Raw genomic sequence first — 13,643 nt, 5'->3', positions numbered from 1 at the left:
TCAAATTTAATAATCGATTGCCCATCTGATCAGTGCTTTTAAGGAAGGAAAATGGGGTGATGAAGGTCAAGCCCTGCTAGCATGAAGATGAAACCGTGTTGTTTGTGAAAGAAGGGATCGTTCATTGCCATTGGTCGTCTTGACTTTTAACTAAACCGGTAAGTACGACGATGTTACATATTTTCCCAGTAAACAAGACGGATGGTTGGCTTGTTGCATGCATAGTAGAAAAAAAGAAAAGAAAAGAAAAATCTTTTTATAGGGGTAGGTATTTTATACCAATTTATAATTCTTTAATATATGCCGGATCCCCATGAAATCAGGCCTCATAATTGACTTTTTCCAGCTTTGAATATTCCTGGAAGGAATGTATATTCCCTCCCAATAATATTATTGAATGAATACGGTAGATTTGTAGTGATGGGCATAATTGCCTTCTATTAAATCAGTAAATATTGAAACTTTTTTTTTTTTTTTTTTTGGCCATATTTGAGAAAGATAAAAGAGATTTTTCGAGAAGAAACATGGGTGGACCTTTTGTTGTGGGAGGAGGACGTGTGGTTTGAGTTTGCTTCTTGTTTTTTTTTTTATGACTTATGCGTGTGGTTGAGTTTAAGATGGCAGAGCAGACACGGCAAGAGATGGACCCCACTGGATCCGATGCAACGTCGTTTTCATACGTAAAAGGTTTCGGTCAAAGGAAGATTCTATTCCCACCATTGCATTTGCAATGGAGATAGAGTTAGAATCATTTTTGTATAAAATTTGCATGTTGATTAGAATGACATGAAAAATACTAATAATTATTTTTTTAATTATATAAACCCATAAATTATGGGCTATCATGATTTTATATAACTAATCTTTTTATACCACATCAATTTATTTTATATAAAGTAATTATGAATTTATCACTACATCTATGGTACAATTTTTCTCCCACTCTTCCTTTTAGAAAAAGATGGAGAATGAGAAGAAATAAGAAACGAGATTGAAAAAGAGCCAAAAAAAAAAAAATTTGGAGAGCAGGAGGGGAGTGGACAAGAAGAGACAGAAAATAAATTTTAAATTAGGGTTTATATGTTGAACTTCGGAAACCCATAATCATTATTATTTTCAGAATATAACTGGGGTAAGGCACAATCAGGGCAAGATAGTTTTGTCCATAATATTAATTATAATAACACTTTGCAAGAAAAAAAATTGAAATTAGTTTGAAACCGAACCTGTAATTTTATTAAACAAATGTGTAGACTCACAGAATGTAAATCAGTTTCGTTTATTTTATTAAACAAATGTATAGAAGCAGTTTCCTTCCAAGCTGCAGAATAATCAATTTCGTAGTGGACACGGAGCATCAACACATGCTAAAGTCTGAATTATTAAAAAAAAAAAAAAAATTTGATCATTTTGCTGAATTTAATTATTTACAAAGCACCTCACTTTATAATTTGTCTATACAGTCAACTCCTCAAACTCTTCAAACCACTCTTCTTGACCACTCCCATTTTACTTTCTCAACTTTGCTGTAGCTCTGATGTATTCTTTGATATGTTCTAGAATTCCTCATATAAAACAAACATAATTTTTTTTTTTTTTTTAAAGTCCAAAACACAAGCACCAGTTCACAATTAAAATATCAAGAAATTGATGACCACTATGGATAAATATTTTATATCAGTTTTTACCGCTTGGGTTTTAGCTACCCTTTTTGTTGCATCATCGTCACTTGCACAACAAACCTGTATTATTGAGTTCATTTCTCCACTGGACTTATGATCCATCAACAAACGTTGTTGATCTTGCTTTCCGCCGCAGCACCCCATCATCTCAATGGGTAGCATGGGCCCTGAACCCTTCCGGCCAAAGAATGGCTGGCTCAAAGTGTCACGTGGCATTTCGGAATTCAACCGAAGCCATTCGTGCTTATACCTCTCCCATTGGTTCTGGGACACCCACGCTGCAAGAGGGTTCTTTGAGCTTTAGAGTTACAAACATTACAGCCACTTTGGTGGGAAATGAGTGGACTATTTTTGCCAGTTTGCATCTCTATAGTGATTTGTTATCAACCAACCAAGTTTGACAGGAAGGTCCAATGAATGGAAACATTCCTGGCAGCAGGCATCCTATTACTGGAGACAGCGCGAGATCAGTTGGAACCATTGATTTTCGGACAGGACAGATTGCATCAAATGCCGGAGATTTCGACTCCAGACAAAGGAAAAGAAATGTGAGTGCTTGATTGACAGAGTTTTTGAATTTTTATTTGATGATGATTACATTTCGCATGCCTTGCTTAAGCTGCAAGTTTCACCAATTTTTAAGGTTCATGGGGTTCTAAATGCGTTGAGTTGAAGCATTCTAATGCCAATGGGGGCTATGATGGCCAGATACCTTAAAGTGTTCAGGTTTGGAAACCCAGCATGGTTTTACCTTCATGTTGCTTGCCAAGTTTCGGCCTACATCATTGGTGTTGCAGGATGGGCAACTGGCATCGATCTTAGCAGCGGAATTAGTTCACTGAATCGCGATTATATACATAGAAACATTGGCATTGCCCTATTCTTCCTTGCGACAGTTCAGGTGGATACTAATAACTCACTTTTCGTTTAGCATATTCAGTTATTTACTTGTTTGCTAAGCTTCTTATATTATTTGCAGGTGTTTGCATTGCTTTTGAGGCCAAAGCCAGATCACAAGTACAGACTGTATTGGAATGTCTACCATTGGGCTGTTTGGCTATGCTATAATTGTTACGAGTGTGTTTAATGTGTTGAAGGGTTTAAGCCTTTTGGATCCTGAGATTCAATGGTGGCATGCATACATTGTCACTGCCATATCATCGGGCATCATCTCAGCTGCTTTGGAAGCAATTACATGGACAATTGTTGTAAAGAGGAAGAAGGCAAATGAAGAGAAGCAAAATCAGAGAACCAATGGAGTAAATGAAGCAAATGGTCATGCTGCCAGGACAGTACGGCTAGAGCCAGAGGTGTAGTTTAATGTGTAAATTGTAATAGAAGTTTCAGTTTGTGAGGAGAGGAGTGTTGCTGGAGATTGAAATTCTTCACTGCAAATAAAGATGCAAGACACCGTTGTCAAAGTGTATTTGTATTTCATTCTTTTCAGTAAATTTCTTCCTCCTCATTCTTTAATTTAGAGCTTGGATTAAGTTTTGGTGATGGTAACTCCTTTAAGCCTGAATTTTAGTTTGAGTTTCGCTTGGCTTCTTAAATTCTTAGTGAAAAGTGAAAATGCTTTCACATCTACAAGTTTTGTATTGCAGCATATGTGGTGCTTTTTTAAATGAAATTACCAAATTAGGATATACTATGTCGATTTATATCAACTGCGTCCCCGACCCAGTGACCCTATACTAAAATATTCCCTTCTTGAAATTGTGATGGTTAAAACACAAGATTACTTGGGTAAATTAGTCATTTGAACATAAACTATGGAATATTTTATACAAATGGAAAATTATCTCTACGGTATTCTAGTTTCCAACTATTAATTTTAATGCAGAGTTATTGAAAGTCACTTGCCCTTGGTCAGAGCTGCTACCCGCATAATGCGGGGGACTCAGTTAAACCCCTCACAAATACATTGTGGAGGATAATTCTTTCCTTAATTATATTACAGAGTTAAATAGATGTAATTTCCTCCCTTACGAAATATAAATAAAGTAGATGTCTTCGAATATTAATGAAAGTAAAAAATTTGTAATCATCATCAAATTACAGCCACTTTGGTATCATCATCAAAGACGAGAGAAAGTGTATTGAAAAGCCACTTTGGTATCATCAATTTTATCGCAGAATTATTGTCAGTCACTTGATCTTGCTCAGAGCTTCTACCCCCACAATGTGGGGTCTGTAGTTAGAGCGCCTACAAATGCGTTGTGAAGGTTAATTCTTTTCTTAATTATTTTGTATACTTAAATAGAGGTAGTTTCCTCTTTATAAAATGTGAATGAAATAGATGTCTCTCGAATATTAGTAAGGTAAAAAATTTGGACAGATTTAATGTAAATTAGTACCAATAATAGTTTGATTGTAAATATCAATAGTAATAATGAAAACTAATCTCAGTAATAGTCTAATAATAAATATCAGTATAAATCTCATGAAATATGAATTATAATCTTATTGTAATCTCAATGTAAAAAAGAAAAAAAATGCACAGTTATTGGAAGGGCTCTCCCATATTCTTTAATTATTTACTTTTCTTTCACGCTAAATATAGATTTGATAATCTCACATAAAGAGAAAATGCAAATTCAATTTATCTTATATTCCTCAAGAGGCATAAAAAAATTAAGAAAAGGTAAAAAAAATTACTGGGTCCGATTATTTCTCAAAATTTTCCCCAAAAAATTTTCCATACCTTAAACCAAAAAAGAGAAGACAAGAAGAAATAACTTAAAAATAAATTCTTTTTCAAAATTCTTTTCTTAAAAAAAACTAACTCCTCGAGTGAGCAATATTGACCCGGCTGAGGGCCTGAGGAAGACACGTTCTCACATTTTTTAAATTTATACCATTTCTTTTTTCTTTTTAATTTCATCCTTCATTTGATAACTAGTGAATACTATTTTATAGCTTGGTCAAAAAATAGTGAGACCAAAGCTTCGGTCAATGAAGAATTTAGGCAGCACGATTATGCATCAAGATGAATTTAAGAAACTATACAATAATTCTGTCTAGAGTTCTGGTCAAAAGGTAACTATGACTGAAGAAAAATACAAAACATATTTACTTACGTGACATGTCACACTATTGAATTTTAAAAATCATATGCTAGCAATTCACGTAACAATATTTTTAATCAGGGCAATATCTTATTCTTTAGTTGTACCAAATAAATTTCCAAATTTCAGAATTAAATTAGGTGTATTGTTAGTTGAAAATTTCGTACATGCGTTCACCAATTATGCCAACCTTCTTCTTATCATGACGTGTGTGCAGGTGGTCATGGGAATACAGACCAATTTTTTTTTGGAAATTTGATTGATGACCAAGAAAAAGAAAAAATTATAAATAAAAAAAAGCAAGTGTGAACAAAGAGAAGAGTTGGAAAATGGAGACTCAGCTTGATCTTTCAAAAGTTAAGAAAAATAACTAAACAAAGACTTGGAAAAAGATTCACCCATCATCTGGACTTTCTTGCATGCTTCCATTACAGAGTTGTTAGAGGAATAAGTCAACAATGACAAAGCCTTTTGAACCCATAAAAGAAAAAAGAAAAAAGAAATATAACTTCTATAAATTCTAACATCTGTGTTACACAAACCGCAGACTCTTCATTTGGAAACATTTTGCCTTGGGAAAACACTTCCAGTGCTTTCGGGAACTTGTTTTCATTTCAAGGATTTGATCTGCTTCCTCTAGATCAACATGGTGAACAAAGCTATAGCATGTGCTTTGTTCTTTAGTTTCGTTGCTGCTCTTTTTGCTTCATCATATGCACAACAAACTTGCGGACGCCAGGCTTTCAACAACAACAAAGTATACAGTACATGCACAGATCTTCCCGTGCTGAATTCATTTCTCCACTGGAATTATGATCAGTCAACAAACACCGTCGATCTCGCCTTCCGGCACACGACCACGAGCTCATCCCGATGGGTGGCATGGGCACTGAACCCATCAGGCCAAAGAATGGCAGGCTCACAGTGTCTTGTGGCCTTTCAAAACTCAACTGGGCGTCCCGTGGCTTATACTACTCCTATTGGTTCTGGCTCGCCGACGCTGCAACCGGGTAGTTTGAGCTTCCAAGTGCCAAATATTTCAGCCACTCTTGAGGGAAATCAATGGACTATTTTTGCAACTTTGCAGCTTACTAACAATTTGTTGTCAACTAACCAAGTTTGGCAAGAAGGTCCAATGAACGGTGATACTCCTGGCGCCCATGCCATGAGCGGTGATAATGCAAGATCAGTTGGTACCATTGATTTTAGAACCGGACAGACCACAGCAGGTGGTGGAAGCTCCGACTCCAGGAGAAGGAGGAGGAATGTAAGTGCTGGATTCAAACATATTTCAATTGATCAATTCACTGGTTACATGTACAGAGCCCTTAATTCTTATACATATTCATTTACATATGTTCATCACCATCAATATCATCTTCATCTCAACTTATAGGGTTGGTCGGATTTTTATGATTGGCATGTGCTGCATAATTTTGAAATTTCAATTAGGTTTGAAAACTTCATGCAGGCAGCTGGCTTGAGACAAATACGGTTTTTCATTCTAATATCTTGACTAGTAGTTTTGATGTATTTGTGCTTTTCTAGAAATGGGAAATCTATCCCATGGTTGAAAAAAAAATATGTATATATCTATCTATCTTTCCATCTATCTATGTATACACACACAGCGAAGCAAGTAGATCGGCATCTTTCTATTAAGCAAGCTCAATCTTGATAACCGTATTGGCTACATATCTATTCCTAGATTGGGTTTTAAATGTGATTGCATTGATTTTGCAGACTCATGGAGTACTAAACGCAGTGAGTTGGGGAGTTCTCATGCCAATGGGAGCCATGATAGCTAGGTACCTTAAGGTGTTCAAGACTGCAAATCCAGCATGGTTTTATCTCCATGTTGCTTGCCAAGCTTCTGGCTATATTGTTGGCGTTGCAGGATGGGGAACTGGTATCAAGCTTGGAAATGATAGTCCTGGAATTAAGTATAATAAACACAGGAACATTGGCATTGCCCTCTTTGCCATTGGAACACTTCAGGTAACTATTCTTTCTTTCTTTTTCCCCGCTCTCGTAATCATTACCTAACTTGTCTTCTCATTATCGTTGTTGAATTATTTATATGTTGTTGAAACTTGACAATTGGACAACGTGAATCTCGGTCAATTATTTGTGCTGGTCAACTTTAATATTTATGAGGCGAAGCATAAAAAAAACATTCAACAATTATTGTGCCAAAGTCAAGATCTATGTGCACATTCTAGAATCATCAACTTTTCTTCACCAACTCTGTTTTGGGCAGAGTAATTTACCCATTTGCCCAAATAGCCTAATACTTGCTAGGAATGTCAAGTTACCTCTGCCTCAAGGCTTCTGTCAATATAGTTTTGTGACAATTTTGCCTGCTTGATATGCAGATGTTTGCAATGCTTTTGAGGCCAAAACCTGATCACAAATACAGACTATATTGGAACATCTATCACTGGAGCCTGGGTTACAGTGTCATAGTCCTGAGCATTATCAACATCTTTGAAGGCTTCGATATCTTGGATCCTGAAAAGAAATGGAAGAGGGCATACATTGGCATTCTCATATTCCTGGGCGCTGTTGCTGCTCTGTTGGAAGCCATAACTTGGGTTATTGTTTTAAAGAGGAAAAATGGCAATTCTGTGAAACACCATCACAGCATTAATGGAGCTAACGGAGCCAATGGCTATGGTGCCAGAACACAGCAGGGGGCTTAGTTTGTGTATACTATACTTTCTAGGATTTCTGCTATTGTGTTATACCATTTATTCTTTTCAGTCCTATATGTCATCGGCGAGAGTATTTTATTTTTTGTTGTGTTGTTACTCATACTTAGATATTTGTGAGGAGACTGCTATATTTTGGCATAGCTAGGTTGTAATTTTTTTTTATGTATACACACTTATGGACAGCGTTTAAATTTACTTTCTTCTTGTTTCTTCTTGACTATTATTATATCCCAGTAAAACTTGATGTGAATGTTAAGAAAATGTCTAGTTTTTTATAAACATTGACAAATAACAACAGCATATCCTGAAGCAGTTGTTTGGAAAAGCTCTGGCAATCCATATCAAATCCAATGCGGTCTATGAACTTTATTTACACAGAAAAATTATGCCCGTATTCTTTTACACTTTCCTAAACATACACTGAAAAAAAAAAGCATTTAGGTATTATACAATAATGGACAAAATAAATAAGCATATAAGAATTAACTTGGACTAGTCTCGCCATCATCGTCATCCCCATAGGTGGATGGGGTCTCATTTAGATCCAAAGTAGCAATCTCTCTGATAACCAGTGATTTGTCTGCTTCGAATTGTTCGTTCACTGTAGCAAAACATAATTTAGTAACACAATCACAATTCAAAGGAAAAAGTTCTAAGAATTTCATATTCGTAAACAAATGTCATCTACCTTTATCAATATTGAAGTCACTAAAGAAACGGAGTAACTTGCTCCTATTTGCAATCAGGACACTGATGATCTCGGGAGGTTTATTTTGATTTGCAACGAACAGCTATCAATAATAAAAAGGAGAGAATGAAAGTTTCTCCACATTAGATCAAAGGCAATATTTTGCATTTTGCAATATCCAGATAGGTCACGGTTATGTACTATACCTTGAAGACATGAAAGCTTTCAAACTGTATATTTTTGTTCGAGTCCTGCAAATTGGTGAACTGGATGACTTATAATGAAAAAATTGCACAAAAATCATCCCAAAACAAACAGGGAGAGAGAGATAATACCCTCAGAAGATTCATAAGGATCCTCATGTTATCCAATGAGCTCACATACTTAACCATAACAGCAGAATTTGAACGATCTAGCAAAATATCTCCCAGCAGCTAAGACGTATAGTAGAATGTCAGCAAAATTAGTACTACAAATGTTTTCTTTTTATAAATTAATTGATTCCTTTTGGTTTGGGCTGATAGATTGAGGTGGTTAAAATTTAAAGAGAAATGTTTTCTTTTTCATTTTTTTTTGATAAAAAAGAGAAATGAATCAGTGAGGTGAAACATTCCATATTGACATTCGAAACAAAATGCAAAACTGCAGAGTTCATGATGGGATTCTTCTGCTACAAAGAAAACAAATGCATGCTGATTAGAACACCTAAAATGATTGAACAACTAAATGTGATGTTGTCAATGGAAACTTTTAGAGGTAAGTAGTTCCTTTTATCAAAGACAGAGCATTGTTGTTCTATACCTTGACAGCGTGCCGCTTGGTGATATAACTAGAAGATTCCAGCAATTGTGAATTGTATTCTTGAAAAAACTGGAACCAAAAAACAAATTAAAAGGCTTCAGATAAAGATCAGGAATCTCTAACAAGTACCAAAAGGGGCAGTGTTCGAGACTTTTGAGTCATCTAAAAATCTAAGTTCTTTCTCTAGCAAGAAACTTGAAAGCGAGTAGGGGCCATTGCTGTGCCAGCAACAAGTCCTAAAGAAATGCAAACTTTAGCATAAAGTTCCCATGGATCAATCAATCATGAATGATATTTACGAGATCAATTTCCAGATATGAATAGCATGAAGATATCTGTCACTCAACCATGGCCTCAGGAATTGTTGAATTTTGAATCAACATGCTAAAATGGAATGTAATAATCATTTATTAAAAAATAAAAAAATTGTACAATCATCAGCCCAATATGCATTTATTACCAGAATTAGTTATCACCAAAGATGAACATCAGCATAACACAACAGAAATAGACAATTACTCCAATGCTTACCCAGTCATAATTCTTAGACAAAAATTCAGCAACAGTTGATTTATGCCTTGTCAAAAGCTCCTGTGTAAATCTTCGTGCTATCAGAATTCATGCTTGTAGTAGTTGTATCAAAATAGGAGGGTAAAAAAAAAAAAAAGCATAGCATAAGCATGATATGAACAGTTCATAAAGGTTCAGGAAAGTACATTGTTCTCTCCTATACTTTCATATAAAGTACAAAAGAAAATTAAAAAAAATTATATCTGTCTTAAAGAATTGAGTTTGAAAAAGAATACTAAGAATAAAGTTGTTTTAAGTCAGTGCTACTAACTTTAAAAGTTGCTTGGGCATCTGAGGCTATGTCAAAATTTGGAATCTGTAGGAAGCTGAAGAACTTCTTCATATGCTCAGATTCCAGCACATATCTGTCAAATCAAACAAATTTAATTAACAACAAAATGTCGACAAGTGACAAGGAATAAGTCCGTGTCTAGCAAGTCCTTAACCTTCAGTAGCTCATCAAATGAGCATTAACATTCGTAGACAAGAGCGTGAATAGTGTACACTAGACCAAGAATCATTTTCCAACAATCATAAAAGAATCGAATTCCTGTTGATTAACTTATGGTTTGTGAAATATTCATTCAAGAAAGATTTTCAATACTGGTTAAGATAACATTTAACAACTCAAACTGAACTAAGTTGCTTACCTTGCAACACTTTGATGACGAATGCACTCCCTTGCAATAGCACCGTAAGTCAAAGCAACATCCCCATCTTCATAACTGATGAAGAAAAACTGTAAATTACTCATCCAAAATCCTATGTCTCATGAGCAATATAACACTATTCATTGAACATACTTAAAGGAAGAAAACTTACTCAAGAATCAAAGTATCCATAATATCGAAGTTTGCTTCTAAATACGTACAGGCAATCAACTTTGTGTCAACCCTTTGCCTCTGCAAATTTGCAACCACATGAGTCGCATCTCGTCGAGGCTGCAAGCGAAAAATGCTCATGATCATGACATCAAACCACAAAAAACCCACATGATACTAATTAGAGAAATAGATTGACTTTAGACATCAATCAGTGAATTGTTAATAGGAGATTAGATATAAAACCATCCCGATTAGTTCATTTAGAGCTTACCCCCATTGCTAATTTTGGAAGAGAAGCTATGAGAAGACGGAGAGTATCTTCTTTGAAGAATTCACGGGTCAATTGTTCACAAGCATCTGCATTTGGCTCCGACTGATCAGAGCCAAAAAGAACTGTCCTCATCTCCAATAATAGTTTACTTAGCTCAGACATCTGTACCACAAATTCCAAACTAAATACATATTTTCTATATAAGTTAAACAATAAATACAAAATTAAAACTTTCTCGCATTAGTATCCATAGCAGCTCTAGGGAAAAAGGAGCCCAAAAAAAAAAAAATCCATTGTATTTTATTTAAAATTTTAATATTTATCAATAGAAATAACTTATAGCAAGTTCTAAAATTTGCAGTCATTTACATTGCATGCGTAAGGTTTGTTGCACCAACAAGAGGGGGGAAAAATCAATTTATTTTAAACCAAATAAAAACAACAAATTGAAAATACCAACAAAAAAAAATTTCCAAGCATGTCCCTCCTTATGATCACCATATCAATATTACAAACATAAGCCATTAATTTTTTTCAAAAAGAAAAAATATTTTTTTAAAAATAATGATAAAAATGAACCTTTTCTTCGCGCTTCTTCTCGCGGGTCTCGGTGGTACGGTTGGCGTAAAGAAGAAGCTCGCGAGTGAGTTTGACGAGCTCGACGGGCGTCTTTGGCTTGGGCTTGAACAGGCCTTTCATTTTCTTCTTCCAAAATGCAGACCTCCAAAACAATAATTTTTTAAAATTTATTTTCTTTTCTTCATCTCTTTAATTAATAAATTCTTTTTTTTTTTTTTTAACTATTTCTATTTCTTCTTCAGGATTGGATTATGTATTAGGGTTTTAGAAGAGGAGAAACTTCAGAACCCAATCCGCAAAATGGGATCATGGAGAAGAAGAATTGCAGTTTCATGCAAAAACCATGAAACAACAACAGAAGCTCGCTGCTCCCATACAGCATGATGATTGGTTATAAATAGAGAGGATTATTTTACCACTCTCATCCTTCTGCGCGTGTAGTATACTCTCTGTTGAATGGAGACACGTCAGCGTGATTTCAGAGGCGGTTTCTTCTGATTTGAGAGCGCGTAACACAGCGGTCAAAATTTGAGTTTTAACCTCAAATGAGTTCGTATTTGTGGTTGGTTTACAGTCAATAAACAAACGAGGACAATAACTATTTATTTTAACTCAATCGGCTGGTTGACACGTGTTATTATAAGATTTTATTTTAGGTAAAATTTCTCTTTAGAATAAAATAAAAGAAAATTCCACTTTTTGGTTCTTTTTCCCTAAATACCAGATTTTCAGAACTTTGAAAATTCTATTCAAATTCTTATCGTTAAAATCTGGAATTCGGGATCTTGATATCTTTAAATTGATTGTTATATTTTTTTGCAATGGCGAATTTCCTCATTTAATGGTAGAAAATTGAGTCAAAATACCTGAATTTTTTTATTTTTTTTGCAGCTGAAAAAATAAAAATATTTGCTTTTTATTTTTTATTCTTCTTTTATGAATGCCTGAAATCCTGAAGGTTACCCATACTGGATGAGAGGGTCCACCTGGGTACCGTCCACCAAAATTTGTTTTCTATTGGTAAATGTCATTTGGAACCTTGTACTATTTCTAATTTATAATTTGTTTATAAATATTAAGATAAATTATGTTTACGTCCTTTTTAAAAAAATCTTTTTTAACCAAATTAAATAATCTCTCTCTTTTTATATTGTAAACCATTTGAAAGTTTTGCTTTTTGCTTTTTTATTTATTTATTTTTGGATTCAAATATTTTCCTTGTTTAGTTTTTCTTATAAATGCACAACTTCAATTATCAACAATTTTTCTTTTACTCCATGGGAATTAGATTTTTTTTAAAATATTTCTTTTTTAATCCAAAATCCCTCTTAAAAAAAAAAATATCAAAAGCCAATCGGAATGGAGGCTACACCTACACTTAATTGATATAAACTGCCACGATACATCAATTACTCTATAATTTCTTATCACATGCAATCTATATATAATGCCTTTTCTCTTTTTTTTTTTTTTGGCTTTCTATTTTATATTATAATTTAAGTTAGTAGAAATGAATGTTTTAAGAGAGAGTTAGTAGAAATGAATGTTTTAAGAGAGAGTCTGCTGAGAAATTTTTTCAGAGAGAAAAATTGGAGAGAGAAATCTTTCTTCTTAAATCCTAATACTTCTTTAACTGCTGTATAATTTTATTGAATATTTTTATTTGATGCCATATTTAGTTCCACATTTGAATCAATTTTTATTTGATTGATGAAATAAATCCTGATACGGCTAAACAAATTACACAAATCAAGTTTGTTCAATCAATGATAACTAAAATTTTATTTTAATATTCTTAATTATTGTTATTTATAAATAACTACCATGAGTTTATTTAGAAGATTATTATTTAAAATATTTTTGTTTTATTTTATTTCTTTCCTTAACAACGACCATTTTTTTTTTTTTGGTAATGAAAAGTTATGTTTGTAATTAGGAATAGCAAAAAAGACTGGGCTGGTCTTATTCATTCCTACGGGCTTTGGCTCGGGCCTTTCGCATGAGGGCCTGGACAATAGTTTAGGAAAAAAAAAACCCGAGCCCCCAAGCCCTCTAATTAAAAAAAAAATAAATTTATAAATTAGAATAATAAATTCAAATATGAAAAATACTGGAAAAATATAAAAGAAAGCTTTAATTCCTAATTTATATATCAATAATGAATCAAAATACTTAAAATTGTAATACAAAACTTTTTTTTAAATATTAATTAATTAAGAGAGTTCGTGAATTAGAGAATTCATGAATTAGAGAATTCAGTAAAAAGAAAATAAATTTCTAAACTTTTATTTATTTCATTTTATTTATTTATTATTTTATTTTTGAAATATTTATTTTCTTTAATTCATTGTTAATTATAACAACTTGATTAGGGATAGCAATGGGGCATATATGGGTTGGATCTACCCTACTCCAGATCCAGATCCACAATAAAAATCAAAATCCG

At 33.7% G+C, this 13,643-nt stretch overlaps 2 protein-coding genes and 1 pseudogene across 2 annotated transcripts; 2 read left to right on the top strand and 1 right to left on the bottom strand.

The window, feature by feature from the left end:
* The first annotated feature begins 617 nt into the window (after window positions 1–617).
* Window positions 618–3,204, top strand: LOC102630202 (cytochrome b561 and DOMON domain-containing protein At5g35735-like; annotated as a pseudogene).
* A 1,934-nt stretch (window positions 3,205–5,138) lies between these two features.
* On the top strand, window positions 5,139–7,659 carry LOC102618290 (cytochrome b561 and DOMON domain-containing protein At5g35735-like). The gene is made up of 3 exons (XM_006469476.3): window positions 5,139–6,017; window positions 6,494–6,748; window positions 7,126–7,659. Exons 1-3 carry the CDS (start codon window positions 5,397–5,399, stop codon window positions 7,450–7,452), a joined length of 1,203 nt encoding a protein of 400 aa, XP_006469539.1. The 5' UTR covers window positions 5,139–5,396; the 3' UTR covers window positions 7,453–7,659.
* Window positions 7,660–7,805: 146 nt separating this feature from the next.
* LOC102618581 (putative MO25-like protein At5g47540) lies at window positions 7,806–11,747 on the bottom strand. Its single transcript, XM_006469477.4, has 11 exons — window positions 11,198–11,747; window positions 10,619–10,780; window positions 10,346–10,464; window positions 10,174–10,248; window positions 9,795–9,888; window positions 9,485–9,544; window positions 8,954–9,022; window positions 8,488–8,586; window positions 8,359–8,403; window positions 8,153–8,255; window positions 7,806–8,065 (listed from the first exon to the last, which is right to left on the bottom strand). The coding sequence occupies exons 1-11, from the start codon at window positions 11,315–11,317 to the stop codon at window positions 7,947–7,949; spliced, it is 1,065 nt and encodes a 354-aa protein (XP_006469540.1). The 5' UTR covers window positions 11,318–11,747; the 3' UTR covers window positions 7,806–7,946.
* Between the last annotated feature and the right edge of the window lie 1,896 nt (window positions 11,748–13,643).

The sequence above is a fragment of the Citrus sinensis genome, chromosome 2 (assembly GCF_022201045.2).
Source record: "Citrus sinensis cultivar Valencia sweet orange chromosome 2, DVS_A1.0, whole genome shotgun sequence".
NCBI lineage: Eukaryota > Viridiplantae > Streptophyta > Magnoliopsida > Sapindales > Rutaceae > Citrus > Citrus sinensis.
Note: the sequence above shows the minus strand (reverse complement) of the source record. Positions and strands in the feature narration are given on the sequence as shown.